At 44.4% G+C, this 23141-nt stretch overlaps 1 protein-coding gene across 3 annotated transcripts; it reads right to left on the bottom strand.

Moving 5' to 3' along the window:
• Positions 1 to 3362: 3362 nt before the first annotated feature.
• On the bottom strand, positions 3363 to 21624 carry LOC115461822 (gastrula zinc finger protein XlCGF26.1-like). 3 transcript variants are annotated; one of them, XM_030191877.1, is made up of 4 exons: positions 21537 to 21624; positions 18198 to 18326; positions 17276 to 17371; positions 3363 to 4994 (listed from the first exon to the last, which is right to left on the bottom strand). In XM_030191877.1, the coding sequence occupies exons 2-4, from the start codon at positions 18307 to 18309 to the stop codon at positions 3568 to 3570; spliced, it is 1635 nt and encodes a 544-aa protein (XP_030047737.1). In that variant the 5' UTR covers positions 18310 to 18326; positions 21537 to 21624; the 3' UTR covers positions 3363 to 3567. The 3 variants fall into 3 exon arrangements, with proteins under 3 accessions (XP_030047737.1, XP_030047736.1, XP_030047735.1); XM_030191876.1 differs by lacking the exon at positions 21537 to 21624 and adding an exon at positions 18824 to 19218; XM_030191875.1 differs by lacking the exon at positions 21537 to 21624 and having other exon boundaries at positions 18198 to 19218.
• Between the last annotated feature and the right edge of the window lie 1517 nt (positions 21625 to 23141).

Below are 23141 nucleotides of genomic sequence, written 5' to 3'. Positions count from 1 at the left end.
ACGGTCAGATCCAAGATGGCGTCTAGCTGAACGGATGTGCGCCGAGCTCTCTCCTCCCTCCATTGAAACCTGCACACGGAGTTTCGCTTGCCGTTATGGGCAAGCGAAAGGGTAAACCCAGTGCACTTGTCTCCGCGCGCAGGGTGGAACCAGCCCCGTTGCGGCAGATGACTCTGGTAGAGATGGGATTGCTGACGCCGGGAGCTGGCGGTTTCGCTACGGGCGGTCCGGAAAATCTTACAGACCAGAGCGCTGAGGGAGTCTCGTTGAGCCCACCCCCAATGGCTGTACCCCCAAGGCCAGGAGAGAGGCAGGATTCAGCGGTGGAACGGAGCGTGGTATCCGGAAGTCGGTCCCCTGCGCTTGTTTGCGGAGACCCCGCTGCTTCCTCAACGCCAGAAGGAACATCGATGCAGGCAAGTGTACTGCCTGCAGTGAATCTGAATGCGTCCTCTGTCGTGCTGGGAGATTTGAAAAAACCTTCAGCTATTACCCTAGAAGTTTTATGGGAAGCGATACAAGGCCTAAATTCCAACGTACAACAGATTGCCCGAATCCTAACGGGAGAGTTGGCAGAGGTAAAGCAAACTCAAAAAGATATTTCTCTTAAAGTTGCAGAGCACACATCTAAAATGAATGTTTTGGACAATGACTTTAAGGCAGTGAAATCTTCAACAGAAATGTTGATGAAAAGTTTCAATTTTTAGCAGCGTAAAATAGATTTCCTTGAAAACCAAATTCGCATAAATAATCTACGTTTTCTTAACTTTCCTAAATCTCCACTCATCCCAGCACTGGAAATGTTGAGGAAATATGTGCATGAAATATTGGGAGTCCCCTCTGAGGGATTCCCTCCTATTATAAGAGTACAATATATTTCTGGTGCAAGAAAGGGTGATATCCCTCAAAATCCTCAAGCTGCTTTAAATTTAACTGACTTCCTGGAAAGTTCTATGGAGGCCACAACTGAGAGAACCACACTGCTTGCTACATTTGCACTGCAAACAGACCGTAATAACATCTTGAGACTTTATTTTCGCCATATGAACTCCATTTTTCTTGGGTCAAAAATACAGATTTTCCCAGACTTTTCCAAGGACACCCAGAGAAGAAGAAAAGTTTTCCTGTTACTAAAAGAAAGAGTTCTCCGTTTAGGTGGAACTTTTCAATTGAGGTTTCCTTGTAAATGTTTTATTACTATTGAATCTATATCATATATTTTTTTTGACCCAGGAAAACTACAAGAATTTATTACCTCTAAAGAATAATGTTGTAATAGGCACTGTATTAAGCGCTATTCGGCTGCGAATCTTCGCCATCTCTCTCTGTTCACTTAATTTGATTGCTTTTTGATTTTAGTTATTTTCCTAGATCTTGGATCATAATTTGTGGTCGATATAGTAGGATAATTTCCGCTTTGATTTAAGTTCCTTTAATGTTATCTTGATTGATTTATGTTGTATTGCATAAATGTAAATTTGAAATAAATATAAATAAAATTGAAAAAAAAAAGGGGTTAATATAGTGATTAGGGAGTTCATTTTGAATTTTTCTGTCTTGATATACTCAGATCCTGGTCAGAGACTGCTTTGTGGGAGTTAGGAAGATGCACTTCACCTGCCACTCTTAGCTACAGGAGGGCTTGCGGCTCCATTTTAAGGACTGTGAGATATTCTGGGGAGTGGATGCAGTTGAAGATGGGACAGTGTGCTGAGGCAGCTGAGTGAAGTCAATTTTCTAACTATTGGAAACTATTTTCGGGATCAACGTATAGGTGTTGATGACATGTCAATCATCTTGGAAGAGTTAGCGTACTGGAGCTGGAGGGTAGTCAAAAGCTAGTGCTAGTTTTCAGGCTGGATGTAGCCAAGACAGTTGCTCTCTATTGGTCTTTGAGGCTGCGCATAAGGCTAGGTGTTGGGAGTGCTACTGGGAGGGGTGGGACTTGGGTTGGTGGATAGTACAGTTTCACGAAAAAAGAGTAGCTTTTGTGAGCAGAGGGTCATTTTCGAAAGAGAAAAACATCTAAAAATGGCATAAAGCAACCTTTAGAATTTTTTTCGTAAAACCGTCCAAATCAGTATATTCGAAACCTATCCTTTTAGACGTTTTCCCCATGCAATTCACGTCCAAATCTCAAGGGGGCGTGTTGGAGGTGTGTTAAGGGTGGGATCTGGGTGTTCCTAAGACTTGGAGGTTTTTCAGCCATAATGGAACAAAACAAAAATGTCCAGGACTAAAACAAAGACATTTTGAGCTAGACCTATTTTTTACAATGAATAAGCCACAAAAAACTGCCCTAAATGACCACACGACAACTGGAGGAATTAAAGAAATGACCCCCCCCCCCTTACTACCCTGATGTCACCGACCCCTTCCCACCCTCCAAAAATGTAAAAGAAACAGTACATACCAGCCTCAAATGCCTGGGGGCTAGGGATACCCATATGTGAGAACAAGCAGCCTGCTTGTCCTCGGAGAAAGTGAAGTTACTTACCTGTAGCAGGTATTCTCCAAGGACAGCAGGCTGATTGTTCTCACCAACCCACCCACCTCCCCTTTGGAGTTGTGTCTTCCCTTGTCTTTGCTTTGTAATTTGACTGACGCACGCTTGTGCTACGGTCGGGAAGACGGTCGCACGTGCGTGCGAGGGCTCTAGCAAGCTTTGTTGCTAGGAAGATTTGCGATTCTGGGGCTGCCGTCGGACGTCAGATTGTATTCTCTTGTTACTATGTAAGCCGCATTGAGCCTGCGATGAGCGCGAAAGCGCGGGATACAAATGTAAATAAATATAGCCAGTCCTATTAGAGCAGCAAACAGGTCCCTAGTGGTCGGTGCAGTGCACTGTGGAGAAGGGGACCCAGGCCCATAATACATTCTAACTGTTACACTTGTGGTGGAAAGTGTGAACCCTCCAAAACCCTACTGTACCCACACATAGGTGACACCTGTAGCCATAAGGGCTATTGGTGGTGTACAGTTAGGGACAATAGGTTTTTGGTGGGCTCACTATACAAGGGAGCAACGGTGAGATGTGTACGATGGAGCTTTTATGTAAAGTCCACTGCAGTGCCCCCTAGCGTGCCCCACTGCTCTCCTGAGATTTTTGTGTGGCCAGTCTTACTGAAAATGCTAGCTCCTCCTACATCCCTACATTGATTTTGTGCATTTTTCACTGGGATTTTTTCTTTTTCAAAAATGGACTAAAAAGATAAACACACAAAGCACAAATTATCTAGCAAATAGCCATTAAAACAAAAGAAGAAAAAAACAGACATTTTTCTGGTTTGAAAATGGTCATTTTCACTACTCAATTTCTGAATGTTACCAGCAAAACGTCCAAAGTTGGACTTAGATGTCATATCAAAAATGCCCCTCTTTACGTACTTTAAATTTATGCAAAGTTTTTGTTTTGCATTTATTATTTACTTTGTTTCCCTATATTGTGGGTAGTTATTTATGAAGAAATGGGGTGAGTGTGGAAGGAATTGGCAGAGGAGGGAGATTTTGAAAAAGTGAATCTGAAGTTGAAAAACTGATACGAAATCAGAGACGGCTTCCTTTCTACTACTGACCTGCTGAGATGTGGATTTTAAAATGTTTTCTTAGATCTGACTTGTAAGTGAAGGTTTTCTCACACCTAGTACATGAATGCGGCCTCCCGCCCGTGTGACTTCTCTTGTGTTTTAACAGATCTGACCTACTACTGTAGCTTTTACCACACGTAGGGCAGGGATAAGGTCTCTCACCCGTGTGCACAGTCTGATGTTTCCTCAAGGCTGAAATGTCTTTCCAGCTTTTATGACACTCGCTACACTTGTACGGTCGTTCCCCAGTGTGGGTTCTCGTATGAATTTTAAGGCTGGTCATTGTAGCAAAGCTTTTCTCACATTCACTACAACTATGTGGCTTCTGTCCTGTATGGGATTTCATATGGCAACGTAAAGAGGACTTGTCACGGCAGCTTTTATCACATTCAGTACACTTATATGGCTTTTCCCCTGTATGAATTCTGGTGTGGACTGTAAGGTATTTCTTCAGGTGGAAGCTTTTATCACATTCAGTACACTTGTAGGGTTTCTCTCCCGTATGGGTTCTTACATGAGCTACAAGCGAAAAACTTTGAGTAAAACACTTTTCACATTCACTACACCTAAAGGGTTTCTCTCCAAAGGGAATGCTGTGGGTATTCATGTGGTTTATTAAACGTGAGTACTTATTAAAACCCTTTCCACATTCTGTACATTTACACAGTTCCGGTAAGTGAGATTTCACTTTTTTATGCCGTGCAAATTTGCTGCTAGAGCTGAAGCTTTCGTCACAATGTGCACACTTGTATGGCTTTTCTCCGGTGTGAGATCTTTTATGAATTATGAGTTGTCCACTTCTTCTGAAGCTTTTCTCACATTCAGTGCACTTAAAAGGATTCTCTCCTGTGTGGACTCTGAGATGCATTTTCAGAGCCCTGTTCACACGGAAGCACTTTCCACATTCCGTACACTTGAACGGCTTCTCTCCGGTGTGAATCCTCATATGACATTCCAAGTGACACCTGTAGTGGAAGATTATTCCACATTCAGGACATTTATTTGTTTGCTCTCCTGCCTGAGTCTTCGTATGCGTTAAATGTGTTTTTCTGTGGAAGCTTTTCTTCCTTTCAGGATCTTTGGTTGATTCTTCTACATGGGTATCCTTACGTACCGTACCATGAGCATTTTCTGCGATGCTCGTTTCACATTCAGCGCTTGCGTTTGGTCTTTTCTGTGTCTGAGCTCTGGTTCGGACCGTGGCATTCCTTGAATCGCTGAAACCCTTTTGAGGGTCTCTGGGTTTGTGCAATCTTTTCCCCACAAGATTTCTCTGACACTTCTTTGTCTTCAGCTGGCTTTGGCTGGTGTTGCTCTTGTTAGAGCGCATAAGAACATCCTCCTGCAGTGTTAGCGTTTCATGAGAAGCTGTGAAAGGCATCTCTCCTTGGTCCTGTGGCCCACCAACTGTTGAATAAAGTGAGAAGTTAACAAATGTATTTTATTATTACTTAAGATGCAAAATTACAAGGTGTTTGGAAAGAATGGAGAAATTAGGACTTTACTTATGTTTTTGGAGCACTGTATGCCTAAAAGCTAAGCTTTCCTGAATTTATAAATTTTCAGACTTTTGTGCTTGGATCGATTCATAGATTCTAAACCGCTTTCTTACCTCTCTGTTAATATCTTCCTTGATAATCTGCTAACTTTACCTCCATCAATCCTATACAGGGAAGACAAACCAATCTACCTTTTCTCACTTGCAGAGCTGCTGGTTCATTTGTCATCTTCCTAACTTTACAGTCCCTCCCTTTCCACCCCTAGGATGTACAGCACTGCGTATGCCTTGTAGCGCTATAGAAATGATAAATAGTAGTAGTAGTAGGATAGCTCTCCCTATATAGGAAAACCAAGACACAATTTTCTTTAATGAACCCTCTATTGGACAATCTTGCTCATTCATATCCCTTAACATAGTACATCTTCTCACCCTTGTAAATCATATCAACACAACTTTCATTCAACGCCAATACATGTTGTGTCTTAGTCCTAAGTTAAACCATCTGGAACCTTACAGCCTGTCCCATCTGTCTTCAAACATCAGCTATGAAAGATGAAATCAACAAACTCAAGAAGGAATTGACTGCAATTAAGGAAGCATCCAGTATTACCCTGCGTATGCTTTGTAGCGCTATATAAATGCTAAACAGTAGTAGTAGTATTACCCACTTCCCATTCCATTTACCACCAGCACTGCCACAGAGAATAAAGCAACAGAGGACTAGATGGGTCACAGGTAGACTACAACCTGTGTCACAGAGGCCATTCACCCTCCCAACCTTTGCCCCTCTATAATTCCTTTGCTGCACTGGAGCTCAGAAAAGTACCGAGGTGGAGCTAGAGGCAAATAATGTAACTCCATCCAAAAGACATCCCCCAAAACAATGACAAATCGGCTCAAAGCAGAAAATTCTTATTACTAGGAGACTGCATAATAAGAGGTATTAACTTAGGAGCACAGTTCAAGGACTCCAACCTAGTGAAATGCCTTCCACGATCCTCGACTACCAGAAGTACCAACCAAATACCGAATGTGATCCGAAAAGAGAGCATAAGGATTCTAATACTGATATTGTACTCCACTTGGGGATAAATGGTCTGGCCAGTTTAGAGCACAGAGAGCATTCCAGAAGCTTGGGGAGGGACTAAGTCTTTGGTTCGGTCTGCAGCTTTTTCTGAAGTTATTCCTACATATGGGAAGGGACAGGAAAGACTATGTAAAACAGAGAAGTTCAACAAATGGATTGAAGCTTGGTGTAAAGAAGAAGGTTTTAGATGCATAGAAGGATGAGGCAGTATGTGGAAAAATAACAGGCTGTACTGTAATGATTGGCTACATCTCTCTGTGACAGGAAAAAAGATCCTTGGGGACAAATTCAGACAGTATTTTTCCAGAGATTTACACTAGAGGGTGGGGTGACAAAAGAAATCAATAGAATTCAGAAAGTCACCCACCTGAAAACATGATGGCAGAGGGAAAGCTAATGTTAATATAGAAACCATCTAAATTGTACAGCGCTGCGTAACCCTAGTAGCGCTCTAGAAATGTTAAGTAGTAGTAGTAGTAGTAGTAAATAACTCACTTTAACACATGGAAAGCGATGATCACAAATGCACGTTGTCTAAGTAAAAAGGTTCAAGATTTGCAAGACCTGATGTTTGAGGAAGACTTGGATATTGTTGCTATTACAGAGAAATGATTCAATGATTCCCATGAATGGCATGTGACCATACTGGGCTATAATCTTTTTAGGAAGGATAGGGAGGGCCGAAGAGGTGGAGGAGTGGCTGCTGTATGTGAAAAACAATATCAGAGCAAATGAAATGCAGGGAACCCAGGGAAAGGAAGAAGCTATATGGATCATCCTGGAAAGAGACGATGGAACCTGTATCCACAAGTGTGTTATCTACAGGGGGAGGGGGGTGCTGCAGGAGCGAGGGGGCAGGGGGTTGTCGGATTGGCGGGAGGGGGGCCATGTTCTGGGCTTTAATAAAATGCAGCTGAGCTGTAAGGAACAACCAGGACCCAGGCAGGGGGCTGTCGGACTGGAGGGAGGGGGGGCCGTGCTCTGAGCTTTAATAAAATGTAGGTGGAAGGAGGGGGAGCTGTTAAAAAAAAAACAAACTCTGAACTGTTCTATCCACCTTCTTTATTGTTGTATAATTTATTTGCTCTCACTTAGATTTTTTTTTGTTGGCTCGGGCTTCATGATGTGTGAATATTTCATTATCCAGTCCTTACCTACAAGTGGTTTAAGCCAGGGAGGTTAGATTCAGAGCTGGAGTCAGCGAGGCTAGTATCTAGTCTATTATATGGGTGGAAGCCAGTAGGAGCAGTTTTCTGACAGTAGGCGGAGTCAAAAGTACACCCAAAATAATTGCAAATGCTATTGAAAGCAATAGTAAAAGATTATTAAAAATAATGAACCACTCATGCGTGGTCCATCAGTTAAAAAGTGAAAAGCTGTTCCAGTTGGTTAGGTAGTGCCTTAAAAGGTGGAAGTCCCATATGTAGATTATGAAATAATTTAATATCCCTAAAACACCTTCATAAATGATTATTATTATTACATTTGTATCCCACATTTTCCCACCTATCTGCAGGCTTACATAGTACCGTAAAGGTGTTCACCAAGTCCGGTAGATAGACAGTTACATAGTAATGTGTGGTCCAAAAAGGTTCGTGCATTTCAGGCACAATGGGGGTCGGATAAAGGGAAGGTTATATAGTGTCTGGTGGAAACAGAATTAATAACGACTGTGTTTTGTGCTAATTTTCCCATCAGTTACAATAATAAGGTGTTTTAGTGATAATCAGTTTTAATTTCAGTATTACTACTACTACTACTTAACATTTCTAGAGCGCTACTAGGGTTACGCAGCGCTGTACAAATTAACAAATAAGGACAGTCCCTGCTCAGAAGAGCTTACAATCTAAAGGACGAAATGTCAAGTTGGGGTAGTTAAGATTTCCTGAGAAGAGGTGTAGTGATTAGGTGCCGAAGGCGACATTGAAGAGGTGGGCTTTGAGCAATGATTTGAAGATGGGTAGGGAGGGGGCCCGGCGTATGGGCTCAGGGAGTTTGTTCCAAGCATGGGGTGAAGCGAGGCAGAAAGGGCGAAGCCTAGAGTTGGCGGTGGTGGAGAAGGGTACTGAAAGGAGGGATTTATCTAGAGAGCGGAGGATACGGGTGGGGACATAAGGGGAGATGAGAGTAGAGAGGTAAGGATTATCTACCTATGTAATGCTTTCAACTCGATTATAAAGCTGCCAAATAAGTAAAATAAAAAAAAAAAAAGTTTTGTCCTCCAACTTTTAAGGTACTACCTATCCACCTGGAAAGTCTTTTGACTTTTTACAGATGGACCATGTGTAGGCAGCCCATTATTTCTAATAACCTTTACTATACAGTAATATATGGCCTAATTTTAGTGAGGACTTCCTGTCTGCTGAGGGGTTCATCTTAACTGTTGTTGTAATCTGCCTTGGGAAGCCTGGTGTTATAAAGATTGGAAGTAAAATTAAACTCTCCTTTCATTTGGGTACATGGGATCACTTCACCTCATCTCTTGTACAAATTGGATTAACTGAAAATGTCGAGGTTAAATCAAGACCAAGTATACTTATCATATACTATGAGTTTATCTTGTTGGGCAGACTGGATGGACTATACACGTCTGTATCTGCCATCATCCTTTATGTTATTCTACAGACCTCTGGCACAAATGGAGACGCTGGACAAGGATCTGATAAGATATCCATAGGCTTGGAATGAAAGAGGAAGTGCAGTTGCCGAGAGATTTCAATTTGCCTGATGTGGATTGGAATGTCACGTCGGCAGGATCAAAAAGAAGCAGAGAGATTGCGGATACTTGTCAAAGTGCTTTGCTCAGACAAATGGTGACGGAATCCAAGAGGGAAGAGTAAACGCTAGATCTAGTGCTCACAAATGGAGGATGTTTTTCCAACATATGGGTGGGTGCCCACCTAGGCAACAGTGATCATCACACGATATGATTTGATATAAGAGTGAAAGCGGAGTGCAGATGCACAAAACAAAGTTGGTAAAATGGGGGGATACCTGAAGAAGGAGCTGATGGCAAGGGTAGGCGTAGAAGACATGGAAGAGTGAAACTCAGCCGAAATTGGGTGGCGGAGCAGGTGGGGGAAGAGGGGTTGGTGGTTGGGAGGCGGGAAATACTGCTGGGCAGACTTGTACGGTCTGTGCCCTGAAAAAGGCAGGTACAAATCAAGGTAAGGTATACACATATGAGTTTATCTTGTTGGGCAGACTGGATGGACCATGCAGGTCTTTTTCTGCCGTCATCTACTATGTTACTATGTTACTATGATCCATGCCGAAAGCTGCTATAAACACGGCAACAGATTTTTATACAAGGAAAGTAAACAAAAACAAGAGAAACAAGAAGCCTATATGGTTCTCCAAACAAGTGGCCAACAAAATAAGGGCAAAAAAGGAGTGGCCTAGTGGTTAGGGTGGTGGACTTTGGTCCTGGGGAACTGAGGAACTGAGTTCGATTCCCACTTCAGGCACAGGCAGCTCCTTGTGACTCCATGTAAGCCGCATTGAGCCTGCCATGAGTGGGAAAGCGCGGGGTACAAATGTAACAAATACAGAAGAATGCAACAAGAGTCTCACGAAAAAAAGATTACCAGATTAAACTCAAAGAAGCGAAGAGGGAAATACGGCCAGCAAAAGTGCAACTGGAAGAAAAAAATGGCTAAAGATGTAACGTGAGGTGACAAGAACATTTTAAGATATATTGGGGGAAGGAGAAAAGCTAGAAATGGAATAGTAAGATTGAAAGATGCTAAGAATAGCTATGTGAAGAGTGATGAGGATAAAGCGAATGTTCTAAACAAACACTTCTCTTCTGTATTCACAGAAGAAAATCATGCAGAAGGACTGTAACATAGTAACAAATTAGATGTGAGTTTATCTTGTTGGGCAGACTGGATGGACCGTGCAGGTCTTTTTCTGCCGTCATCTACTATGTTACTATGACGGCAGAAAAAGACCTGCACGGTCCATCCAGTCTGCCCAACAAGATAACTCATAGGTGCTAATTTTGTGTATACCCTACTTTGATTTGTACCTGTGCTCCTCAGGGCACAGACCGTATGCCCAGCACTATCCCTGCCTCCCAACCACCAGCCCCGCCTCCCACCACCGGCTCTGGCACAGACCGTATAAGTCTGCCCAGCACTATCCCCGCCTCCCAACCACCAGCCCCGCCTCCCACCACCGGCTCTGGCACAGACCGTATAAGTCTGCCCAGCACTATCCCCGCCTCCCAACCACCAGCCCCGCCTCCCACCACCGGCTCTGGCACAGACCGTATAAGTCTGCCCAGCACTATCTCCACCTCCCAACCACCAGCCCCGCCTCCCGATCTTGACTAAGCTCCTGAGGATCCATTCCTTCTGCACAGGATTCCTTTATGTTTATCCCACGCATGTTTGAATTCCGTTACCATTTTCATTTCCACCACCTCCCGCAGGAGAGCATTCCAAGCATCCACTACTCTCTCCGTGAAAAAATACTTCCTAACATTTTTCTTGAGTCTGCCCCCCTTCAATCTCATTTCATGTCCTCTCGTTCTACCACCTTCCCATCTCCGGAAAAGGTTCGTTTGCGGATTAATACCTTTCAAATATTTGAACGTCTGTATCATATCACCCCTGCTTCTCCTTTCCTCCAGAGTATACATGTTTAGTTCAGAAAGTCTCTCCTCATACGTTTTGTAACGCAAATCCCATACCATTCTCGTAGCTTTTCTTTGGAGAAGGACTGTGGTCGGCTGCCGGGGGTATAACTGGGAATGGAGTGGATATTGCACCATTCATGGAAGAAAGCGTTTATAAGCAACTTGAAAATCTGGGGTCAGATGGGATACATCCCAGGATACTGAGGGAGCTCGGAGAAATCCTAGAGGCCAGTAAGTCTCACATTGTTATTAGGAAAAATAATGGAGTTGCTGCTGAAGGAAAAGATAGTTAACTTTTTAGGATCTTACGGGTTGCAGGTTCCGAGGAAACATGGCATTACCAAAGGAAAATCCTGCCAAACGAATCTGATTGATTTCTTTGAATGGGTGACCAAAGAAATGAATAAAGGATATGCACTAGATGTAATCTACTTGGATTCCAGCAAAGCCTTTGAAATGGTTGCACACAGAAGACTCTTGAAGAAGCGGAGATGGCTGAACTTAGGACCCCAAAGTGATGAACTGATTGGAAACTGGTTGACCGACAGGCAACAGAGGGAGGTGGTAAACAGAATCTGCTTGGAGGAAAGAAAGGTGAGAAGTGGCGTGTCCCCGGGCCCGGGCCTCCGCCCGGCCGGCCCGCCCGCCGTCGCTCCCGAAACTTAACTTTAAGCGCCTCCCTCACCTTCGCAGCGGCAGACCTCTCCTTCCTTCTGTGTCCCGCCCTCACCTGACGTAACGTCCGCGAGGGCGGGGCACTGAAGGAAGGAGAGGTCTGCCGCTGCTTGCGAAGGTGAGGGAGGCGAGGCGCTTAAAGGTTAGTTCAGAGGGCCCGGGGGTGGAGAGAGGGCTCAGCCCAACGACCTCGGGTAGAGGGGCCCGGGGCGGCCTTGTCCCGGGCCCGGCCCAGTCTCTCGGCGGCTATGGGCGTGCCTCAGGGTCAGTACTGGAGCCGATTCTGTTTAATATATTTGCGCGAGACATTGCTGAAGGGTTAGAAGGAAAAGCTTGTCTTTTTGCAGATGACACGAAGATAGCTAATAGAGTCGTTAACCTGGAGGGAGCAGAAGCCATAAGCAGAAATCTCCAAAAATTTGAAGGATGGTCAAAGGTCTGGCATATAAAATTTAACAGGTTATTTCAATAAATTGAGTTACATGAAGAAAATATTGCGGGAGTTTATCCAGCATTAAGGTGGTTACACAAGAGGGGGTGTCTCTCATCGAAGAAGCGTTAGGAAGCCCCAAATCCCTGCTCGATGCGATGCCATTGGAGCCCATTGATTCAGGCAGGGAATCTTGTTCTATCAATTTTTTGGATAGAGGAAAGGCTGTGGAAGCCTTAGGATCTGGTGTTTCTCAGACTGAATTAGGTAAAGTCTATGACCTGCCAAACCAGGCAGACTGGATGGACCGTTCAGGTCTTTATCTGTCGTCATTTACTATGTTACTAGCTGTTATTACATTAGAGATTTTGTGGGAAGCCTTGGCGAAAACTGGATAACTCTATATCTTAAATGTTTGTGGCATTGTTGGCTCAGATATGAGTTCAGCTGTTCCAGTGTGATGCTTTGGAGCAGAAGGTAACAACTTTGGGAAAAAAAAAACTGAGGAAGAAAAATCTAAATTATAGTTACTTGATGTTAGGTTCCACTTTGGGAGTCACTACCTGTGAAAAGATATAGGTCACCGTTGACAACAATACATTAATATCTTTTCAGGGTGCATTGGTGGCCAAAAAAGCAATCAGAATACTACATATTATTAGGAAAGTAATAGAAAATAAGACAAAGAATATTATAATGCCTTTGTATCGTTTTGTAGTGTGACCTCGCCTTGAGTAATACGTGCAATTCTGGTTGCCATATCTAAAAAAAAAAATATATAGAGGAATTAAAAGATTCAAAGAAGGAAGACCAAAATGATTAAGGGGATGAAACTCCTCTCACATGAGAAAAGGCTTTAGAGGTTAAGGCTCTTCAGCTTGGAAAAGAGGCGGCTGAGGGGGGATATGACAGAGGTCTACAAAACCCTGAGTTGAGTAGAACAGGAAAACACGAATCGATTGTTTACTCTTTCAAAGATACAAAGACGAGGGGATACTCCATGAAGTTACATGATAATACTTTTGTATTTATGATATTGAATGTATTTATGATTATTTATTGTTTGCTTATATCCCACATTTTCCCACTCATGCAGGCACAATGTGGTTACAAAACATGAAATAAAATTACAGAATAGGAAGCTTAGAAAAGTATACGAGGAGTAAGCAGGGGGAAAAGCATCTAACAGGGTGAACTAGCGGGGTAAGAGACAGGAGGGGTGTATCAGTCAGCGGTATAAAGTGAGGGGTAGGTCTTGGCAAAGAAGTATGTCTTCAACAACTTCTTAAAGAGGGTGTGGTCCGCTTGAGTTTTCAGATGTTGCGGAAGAGCATTCCAGTGCTTAGGGCTCCAGTAGCGGAAGGACATAAGTACATAAGTACATAAGTAGTGCCATACTGGGAAAGACCAAAGGTCCATCTAGCCCAGCATCCTGTCACCGACAGTGGCCAATCCAGGTCAAGGGCACCTGGCACGCTCCCCAAACGTAAAAACATTCCAGACAAGTTATACCTAAAAATGAGGAATTTTTCCAGTCCATTTAATAGCGGTCTATGGACTTGTCCTTTAGGAATCTATCTAACCCCTTTTTAAACTCCGTCAAGCTAACCGCCCGTACCACGTTCTCCGGCAATGAATTCCAGAGTCTAATTACACGTTGGGTGAAGAAAAATTTTCTCCGATTCGTTTTAAATTTACCACACTGTAGCTTCAACTCATGCCCTCTAGTCCTAGTATTTTTGGATAGCGTGAACAGTTGCTTCACATCCACCCGATCCATTCCACTCATTATTTTATACACTTCTATCATATCTCCCCTCAGCCGTCTCTTCTCCAAGCTGAAAAGCCCTAGCCTTCTCAGCCTCTCTTCATAGGAAAGTCGTCCCATCCCCACTATCATTTTCGTCGCCCTTCGCTGTACCTTTTCCAATTCTACTATATCTTTTTTGAGATACGGAGACCAGTACTGAACACAATACTCCAGGTGCGGTCGCACCATGGAGCGATACAACGGCATTATAACATCCGCACACCTGGACTCCATACCCTTCTTAATAACACCCAACATTCTATTCGCTTTCCTAGCCGCAGCAGCACACTGAGCAGAAGGTTTCAGCGTATCATCGACGACGATACCCAGATCCCTTTCTTGATCCGTAACTCCTAACGCGGAACCTTGCAAGACGTAGCTATAATTCGGGTTCCTCTTACCCACATGCATCACTTTGCACTTGTCAACATTGAACTTCATCTGCCACTTGCACGCCCATTCTCCCAGTCTCGCAAGGTCCTCCTGTAATCGTTCACATTCCTCCTGCGACTTGACGACCCTGAATAATTTTGTGTCATCAGCGAATTTAATTACCTCACTAGTTATTCCCATCTCTAGGTCATTTATAAATACATTAAAAAGCAACGGACCCAGCACAGACCCCTGCGGGACCCCACTAACTACCCTCCTCCACTGAGAATACTGGCCACGCAATCCTACTCTCTGCTTCCTATCTTTCAACCAGTTCTTAATCCATAATAATACCCTACCTCCGATTCCATGACTCTGCAATTTCTTCAGGAGTCTTTCGTGCGGCACTTTGTCAAACGCCTTCTGAAAATCCAGATATACAATATCAACCGGCTCCCCATTGTCCACATGTTTGCTTACCCCCTCAAAAAAATGCATTAGATTGGTGAGGCAAGACTTCCCTTCACTAAATCCGTGCTGACTTTGTCTCATCAGTCCATGTTTTTGTATATGCTCTGCAATTTTATTCTTAATAATAGCCTCCACCATCTTGCCCGGCACCGACGTCAGACTCACCGGTCTATAATTTCCCGGATCTCCTCTGGAACCTTTCTTAAAAATCGGAGTAACATTGGCTACCCTCCAGTCTTCCGGTATTACACTCGATTTTAGGGACAGATTGCATATTTCTAACAGTAGCTCCGCAAGTTCATTTTTTAGTTCTATTAATACTCTGGGATGAATACCATCAGGTCCCGGTGATTTACTACTCTTCAGCTTGCTGAACTGACCCATTACATCCTCCAAGGTTACAGAGAATTTGTTTAGTTTCTCCGACTCCCCCGCTTCAAATATTCTTTCCGGCACCGGTGTCCCCCCCAAATCCTCCTCGGTGAAGACCGAAGCAAAGAATTCATTTAATTTCTCCGCTACGGCTTTGTCCTCCTTGATCGCCCCTTTAACACCATTTTCGTCCAGCGGCCCAACCGACTCTTTTGACGAGGCGAAGATCTTCTTGTACCTGACACCCTTACAGTTTGGGAAGTGCAGATGAAGGTAAGAACGAGCAGCAGGATTGGCGTTCCTGGGCTGGAGGTCGATCAAGGGGTGCATATACTCCGGGGCAAGCCCATAGATGATTTTATGGGTCAAGGAGCAGAGCTTAAAGGCAATGCGCTCCTGTACAAGCATCATAACAACACTCTGTAAGCCACATTGAGCCTGCAAAAAGGAGGGATAATGTGGGGTACAAATGCAATAATCTATATATATAAAAGGCACCACTGAAGCCTCCAGCCGGAAGTGTGAAGCGCCAGAGATATCCGGTTTCCCCATGAGTGAAGGAAAATCAGAGGGGGGAGGGGTGGAGAGAGATGCCCTCACTCTCTCTGTAACACAAACACAGAACAGCAGGAAACTTAACACTGAAGGACTGAACTCAGAGGGGGAGGGGGCAGGGACACACACACTCCCACATGCACACTCTGAAGAAAACCTTGCTAGCCCCCGTTTCATTTGCATCAGAAACGGGGCTTTTTTACTAGTAATAATAATAATACAAATACGAGAACATTTTTTCACTCAACTAATAGTGAAGCTCTGGAACTCATTGCCAGAGGATGTGGTAACAGCAGTTAGCATATCTGGGTGTAAAAAATGTTTGGACAAGTTCCTGGAGGAAAAGCCCATGATCTGCTGTTAAGACAGATACTGCTAATCTCTGGGCTCAGTATCATGGAATCTTGCTACTCTTTGGGAATCTGCCAAGTACTTGTGACCTGGATTGGCCACTGTTGGGATACTAGGTGGATCAGTATGGATATTCTTACGTTCTTAAAAGTTTGCTAGGCAAGCTATTCTTGTTAATGACAAATTTTTACTTCATCCTAAAAACTTGAACGATATTTTGAGACGTAAAGGGGCTGGCTCATTTTCAATGCACTTAGATTTACAAAGTTAAGTGGAGGGGCATTTTCGATATGTCGTCTAAGTCCGACTTTGGATGTTTTGCAAAAAAAAAAAACCCCATCCAACACTGTTTTGAACAAGGTTTTGTGATTTGGACGTTTTGTTTTTTGGTCCATTAAAAAAAAAAAAATGTCCAAGTGCAAAATGCACAAAATCAAGCCATTAGGATGTAGGAGGAGCTAGCACTTTTAGTAAATTGGTCCCCCTGACATCCCAGGAAAGCAATAGGGCACCCTAGGGGGCACTGCAGTGGACTTCATAACATGCTCCCAGGTACACATCTCACCATTACAACTTTACCTTGTCTGCTGAGCCCCCCAAAACCCACTACCCCCAACTGTGCACCCCCACCATAGCCCTTATGGGTGAAGGGGGCACCGATATGTGGGTACAGTAGATTTCTAGTGAGTTTTGGAGGGCTCATGGTTTCCTCCACAAGCGTAACAGGTAGGAGGAGGTGTGAGCCTGGGTCCACCTGTCTGCAGTGCATTGCACCCAGCACTAGACTACTCCAGGGACCTGCATGCTGTTCTAATGGACCTGAGTATAACATCTGAGGCTGGCAAGTAATGTTTTAAATCACATTTTTGGGGGGTGGGGGAGTGTTAGTGACCACTGGGGGAGTAAGGGGAGGTCATCCCTGATTCCCTCCCGTGGTCATCTGGTCATTTAGGGCACTTTTTTGTGCCTTATTCGTAATAAAAACAGGTCTAGCTCAAAACATCTTAGTTGTAGTCCTGGACGGTTTTGTTTTGTTCCATTATGGCTGAAAAATGTCCAAGTGTTAGGAACGCCCAGATCCCGCCCTTAACAAGCCCCTGACACGAACCCTTGTGATCTGAATGCACTTCTGATGGACTTCATAGAAAAACGTCTAAAAATCGGTTTTGAAAATACCAATTTGGACTTTTTGTGAGAAAAACATCCAAATGCAGAATTATGCCACTTTTTGGATGTTTTTCTCTTTTGAAAATGAGCTCCATAGTAACCTATGGAACTTTGTAAGTCTAAGTGCTTTGAAAATACACCTCAAAATGATACACTCAACTTTCCTAAACTGTCATCTATAACACCTTTGGTAATGTTCAAGTGATATTTGTTGGAAGTCATAATTCTACAGCCCCTCAATCTGTCCTCACTCACCTTCAGTGGGTTTAACATTATCTCTACTCTGAGCAGCAAGATTCACCTTCTCTTCTTTAGCACATAATGAAAAGACAGATGTAACAACAGGAAGACCTGGAATTACAAGAGAGAAAGGCATTATTCAAGGAAAGGCCGGCCCAACATTTGTCTCTAACAAGACTTCCTCCACATTACTGCAACTTACGGCCCTATTCTATCACCACCTTGATTTCTGATTCTGTAGCTCAGTGATGTATCATAATTTCTGAGATGAGAGAGCAGCTTTATACTGTTTCAAGTTTCCCCAAACCCAAAACGGCATTATTTTGTTTATTTATTTATTTTAAGGTAGGACAGGACGCCGGAGCAAAACAAACCTCAGACTCTTTTTAAAGTCAGGAGAGTGAGAACCACAAACCCTGGTCAGGCAGAGAGGAGAGGGCGACGGGGGAGGAAGGGAGGGACCTCGCACCACCAGGTGTGCACCCAAGTCCCAGGACCGGGACACCTCGGACCCCAAAAGCTCAACTAGACCCAGGGGACCAGGCCAGGAGCCAATCAATCCAGAACTGCACGGCTATGACCATCCACCTGCTAGATAGAGAATACTGAAGTTAAGGTGGCTGCATATGACCACATATAGTAAACCTCTGAAGTTCTCTCTATCTCCACCTACTGGTAGAGGGACATAACCCACAAGTCTCTGGATTGATCTGTGGGACGCTATGGAATCATGTAGTTTCTGAGATGAGCGAGCGGTTTTATACTGTTTCAACTTTTCCAAACCCACCCACTGTACACAGGATCTCCTCTGCTCTTCTAACCCCCTCCCTGCTTCGATTCTGATGGATCGTCACACTATCAGCACATCTCCCATTGTCGGCCACAGTTCAGCTCTCCAGTCCAAGACTTCCCAAACCCTCGGGCAGGTGTCACTCACCTTCTGAAGTGGAATTGTTAGCTTTTTCTCCTGTCTTAGAGTAAACGCGATGGATGGAATCTTGTTCCTCCTCCTCCTCCTCTTTAACCGGTACTGAAATCACAGATGTCATAATCGGCAGGACTGGCACTGAAGGGAAATATTATGAAAGAAACTACGAATTGAAGACACTAGAAAATACATTAGGTAATCAGTTTCATAGCTACACTCCTCCTGCTACATATAATGGGTGTCTGTCAATAGAGAGAACATGGTCCAGTGTTAACAACATGGAATTCCTCTATAGTGGATCCATGTCGAGGTGTGTAACAGACGTACACCTGGTGCAGTCAGGCCTCCAATCCATTCTGCTAACCAGACAAAACTCTCAGAGCTGAGCACCCTATGATCGCAGTGTAAGCTCAATATGTCAGGGACACCGTAACATTTTTAGGGTGTCATGTGCATTGATGATGTGACTGTAATTATGTACAGGAACCCAAGAGAGAAGGGCTTATATCACTAAATGGGAAAAACAGGCTTAAAGATTTCATTGCTTCTGAAGGAAAAATAAAATCCAGTGCATGAGTAGGGGGTTTACCAAGCTCTCATTCACCTGCACAGGGGGTCACACAACTCTTACTCACATGAGAAGGGCTTATCCTCGCATCCTTTTTCCTCTGAGGCTGAAACAACACTGACTTTGAATTCAGGTTCAATCTGCTACTACTTAGGAAGAAGTTTGTCAATGTGAAATAATTGTCTTCCCTGAACCATTACTGGTTCCAAGGATCTCTCTACTAATCACCCATTCCAAGTCAGTCCCAAGAGGATGAGATAGTTTTATGGTTCTCCAAGCCTTTCTTAGGACAAACCACAAATAAAAGTCCATAGATACCAAAGGGCAAATGAATTAACTTAAATAGAATGCCAAGTGATCAGCAATAGACTATAATCCAGCATGGGAGACCAGAGTATTCCCACATTTATGGGGGTTGAATGAAAAGTAATGCCTCCACCTCCATAATTCATCTACAGATAGCAGCACTACTACTACTTATCATTTCTATAGCGCTACCGGACGTACGCAGCGCTTCACACTTGAAAATGGAGAGACGGTCCCTGCTCAATAGAGCTTACAATCTAATTATGACAGACAGACAGGACAAGTAAGGGATAAGGGTTAGGACAGACAGGACATATCAGGGATAGGATAGAGCCGATGATAGAGCACTTATTTAGCACTAAGCACCCCTGCACTGTTCAGTTAGTTGGACAGAGCCCCTACTAAACTGGTTAGCAGTGATATTCAGAATGCTAATCGTTTAAGTAAGTGGATGAAGTTATGATAGCAAAAAGGCTGTCCTAACGTTAGTCACCAAACTAACTGTGCACCAGTCTGAATATCAGCCAGTCTCCAGTTAATTTCTGGCTGCCCACTGTAACTGGATTTTCAGTGCCAGAGCCCGAAATTGGTCCAGCATTGAATATCCGAGCTCAGTTCAACCCACAGTTCTCTGGCTTAAAAAACACTGATCACCACCAGCTGAATAGTAGTACCTCCTTAATTTTTAACGAGTAGGGTGGGGTCGGAGATGCAGGAGGCAGGTCAGGGTAAGGAGTTTGGGGGGGCAAGGGGCAGATAGGAAATGCATCACCCCCACCCATAATTTGCCATTGGCTATGCCACTGGCTGTAACTGTGCCGGAAAAATACCGCCACAACGGCGTGGCAAAGGAACTCCCTAATGCTCAGTGATAATGGCATTTAGGCGCGTTGTTAGCGTTGAGCATTAGGGAATTCAAGGGGAGGATTGTGCATGGCGCATGCGCTCAAGAGTTGCTATATGTGATCACTTGTTCTTTGAAAATTTTTCCTTCACCTCAGTTGGCTAAAAGTATCTGTGTGAACAGACTGTTTTGCTACTGCTTGTGAAGTGAAAGCAAGGAGTTAGAATTTAGTGCAATTCAGACAGCATGCCATGACTGAATTTTTGACTCTTTAAGGAGTCCCTCCAATTGAAACATACTGCTGCATGCAACTTGTTTATGGTAATTAGGTACCACATACAGTTCAAGCTTCTCCTACTAACCTACAAATGCACTCGATCTGCAGCCCCTCCCTACCTCTCTACCCTCATCTCCCCCTACGTTCCTACCTGTAACCTCCGCTCTCAAGACAAATCCCTCCTCTCAGTACCCTTCTCCACCACTGCCAACTCCAGGCTCCGCCCTTTCTGCCTCGCCTCACCCCATGCTTGGAATAAACTCCCTGAGCCCATTCGCCAGGCCCCTCCCTGCCCATCTTCAAATCCTTGCTCAAAGCCCACCTCTTCAATGTCGCCTTCAGCACCTAACCACCATACCTCTAGTCAGGAAATCTAGACTGCCCCAACTTGACACTTCGTCCTTTAGATTGTAAGCTCCTTTGAGCAGGGACTGTCCTTCTTTGTTAAACTGTACAGCGCTGCGTAACCTTAGTAGCGCTCTAGAAATGTTTTAAGTAGTAGTAGTGATGACTGTGTGCATGTGAGTACTGTGCATCATTAGGCCAAACACTGTAATGATTGTAGACTAGGAATCTAGTGGAGTGGAGGAGTGGCCTAGTGGTTAAAGAACCGGTCCTGCTGGTTCAAATCCCACTGCTGCTCCTTGTGATCTTGGGCAAGTCACTTAACCCTCCATTGCCTCAGGTACAAGCTTAGATTGCGAACCCTCCTGGGACAGAGAAATATCCGGTGTTCCTGAATGTAACTCACCTTGAGCTACTACTGAAAAAGGTGTGAGCAAAATCTAAATAAATAAATAGGAAGGTCTAATTTGTGTAATCAAAAACGAAGTGGATGACCGTGATTAGTCTCGCACAAGAAAGGTGGACAAACTTGTAATGGCCAATGCATGCAGCAGTGAATTTTGCAATTCCAGGGACTCCAACAGTCAGAAATTCCATCGAGGCACGTTCTTTTCCTTCTTCCCCTGGAGAGACCAGAACACAGCTTACTCCTTAAATCTGACCCAGGATGCTCTTTCACTCCAGGTTTATTTATACCCCGCTCACATTTCTCCCAGTCCCAGGCATTCACTTTCCTTCCTCTCCCTCTCATCACTCTACGGTGTTTTTATCTGTGAGCTAAAGCTGTTCCAACCCTATTCCTGCTAACAAGGTGCAGGGATGCAACTGATCTTGAAAAGAGCCTCTCCTTCTTTCGACCCCATTCCTCTCTTCCTGCACCTCTCCCCCCCCCCCCCCCCCCCCCATTATAATATGCTACCCCTTGCCTTGGAGAGAGGCAAATGAAGGAGGGACTGGAGCAGGGAGAAAAGAGGCTCTGGTTGATTCCACTCCTCCTCCTACACCTACCACAGCAGTAGAGAACAACAGAAGAGCCTCTGAGCTCCTGACAGAGGAAAGGCTGGATCACAGTCCAGGGTTTCAGGCATCAACCCTGTCCCTGCCCTGTCTCTAAGTAAACGTCAGATAGTTTCCTGTGGGCGGGACTTCGCTTACCCTCCCCGTGGCGGCGGACTGCACTCTGTCTTGCCTCTCTGGACTGAACACATCCCCCCTCTCTATGGTATCAGGAGACGCTCTTCCTCCTCCTCCTCCTCCCCGCCCCCATCTCTCCTGGCTTTTTCAGCCTTTGTCTCCAGTCTGCTCCGAGGAGGTTACGTTGAAAATAGACGGTAACACACGAGCCCAAGGAGCTTTAGTGGAAGTGAACCTATCTAGTCCACTCTGTAAGCACGGACGCCAATTTGGTTGATCTCTGTTTCCACTCCTCCGCGCAGCCGTCATCCAGTACACTCAAAACAATTAGCAAACCTTTTTCAGCTGCTGCAAGGAGGTTTAATAGACAGGAGTGGAAGTGCACCTATGTAGTCCACTTTAAGCAAGGAAGCCAATTGGGACAATCTAAGTTTCCCCTTCCCAGCGCAGCCGTCATCCCCATTCACTCAAAACAAAACAAGGAAACCTATGAGCTGCTACAAGGAGGTTTAATAGACAAAAGTGGAAGTGCACCTATCTAGTCCACTTTAAGCAAGGAAGCCAATTGGGACAATCTAAGTTTCCCCTTCCCAGCGCAGCCGTCATCCCCGTTCACTCAAAACAAAACAAGGAAACCTATGAGCTGCTACAAGGAGGTTTAATAGACAAAAGTGGAAGTGCACCTATCTAGTCCACTTTAAGCAAGGAAGCCAATTGGGACAATCTAAGTTTCCCCTTCCCAGCGCAGCCGTCATCCCCGTTCACTCAAAACAAAACAAGGAAACCTATGAGCTGCTACAAGGAGGTTTAATAGACAAAAGTGGAAGTGCACCTATCTAGTCCACTTTAAGCAAGGAAGCCAATTGGGACAATCTAAGTTTCCCCTTCCCAACGCAGCCGTCATCCCCATTCACTCAAAACAAAACAAGGAAACCTATGAGCTGCTACAAGGAGGTTTAATAGACAAAAGTGGAAGTGCACCTATCTAGTCCACTTTAAGCAAGGAAGCCAATTGGGACAATCTAAGTTTCCCCTTCCCAGCGCAGCCGTCATCCCCATTCACTCAAAACAAAACAAGGAAACCTATGAGCTGCTACAAGGAGGTTTAATAGACAAAAGTGGAAGTGCACCTATCTAGTCCACTTTAAGCAAGGAAGCCAATTGGGACAATCTAAGTTTCCCCTTCCCAGCTCAGCCGTCATCCCCGTTCACTCAAAACAAAACAAGGAAACCTATGAGCTGCTACAAGGAGGTTTAATAGACAAAAGTGGAAGTGCACCTATCTAGTCCACTTTAAGCAAGGAAGCCAATTGGGACAATCTAAGTTTCCCCTTCCCAGCGCAGCCGTCATCCCCGTTCACTCAAAACAAAACAAGGAAACCTATGAGCTGCTACAAGGAGGTTTAATAGACAAAAGTGGAAGTGCACCTATCTAGTCCACTTTAAGCAAGGAAGCCAATTGGGACAATCTAAGTTTCC

Source organism: Microcaecilia unicolor, chromosome 2 (assembly GCF_901765095.1).
Source record: "Microcaecilia unicolor chromosome 2, aMicUni1.1, whole genome shotgun sequence".
Taxonomy (NCBI): Eukaryota; Metazoa; Chordata; class Amphibia; order Gymnophiona; family Siphonopidae; genus Microcaecilia; species Microcaecilia unicolor.
This window is presented reverse-complemented; position numbering and strand designations above follow the sequence as displayed.

Bases quoted from the DNA above. Each gene is read 5' to 3' on its own strand.
- LOC115461822 (XM_030191877.1), bottom strand. From the start codon at position 18,309: ATGACATCTGTGATTTCAGTACCGGTTAAAGAGGAGGAGGAGGAGGAA. The intron at 17,372-18,197 runs GTGAGTGACACC...TTGTAATTCCAG, and splicing joins TAACAATTCCACTTCAGAAG to GTCTTCCTGTTGTTACATCT. The intron at 4,995-17,275 runs GTGAGTGAGGAC...TTTATTCAACAG, and splicing joins TAATGTTAAACCCACTGAAG to TTGGTGGGCCACAGGACCAA.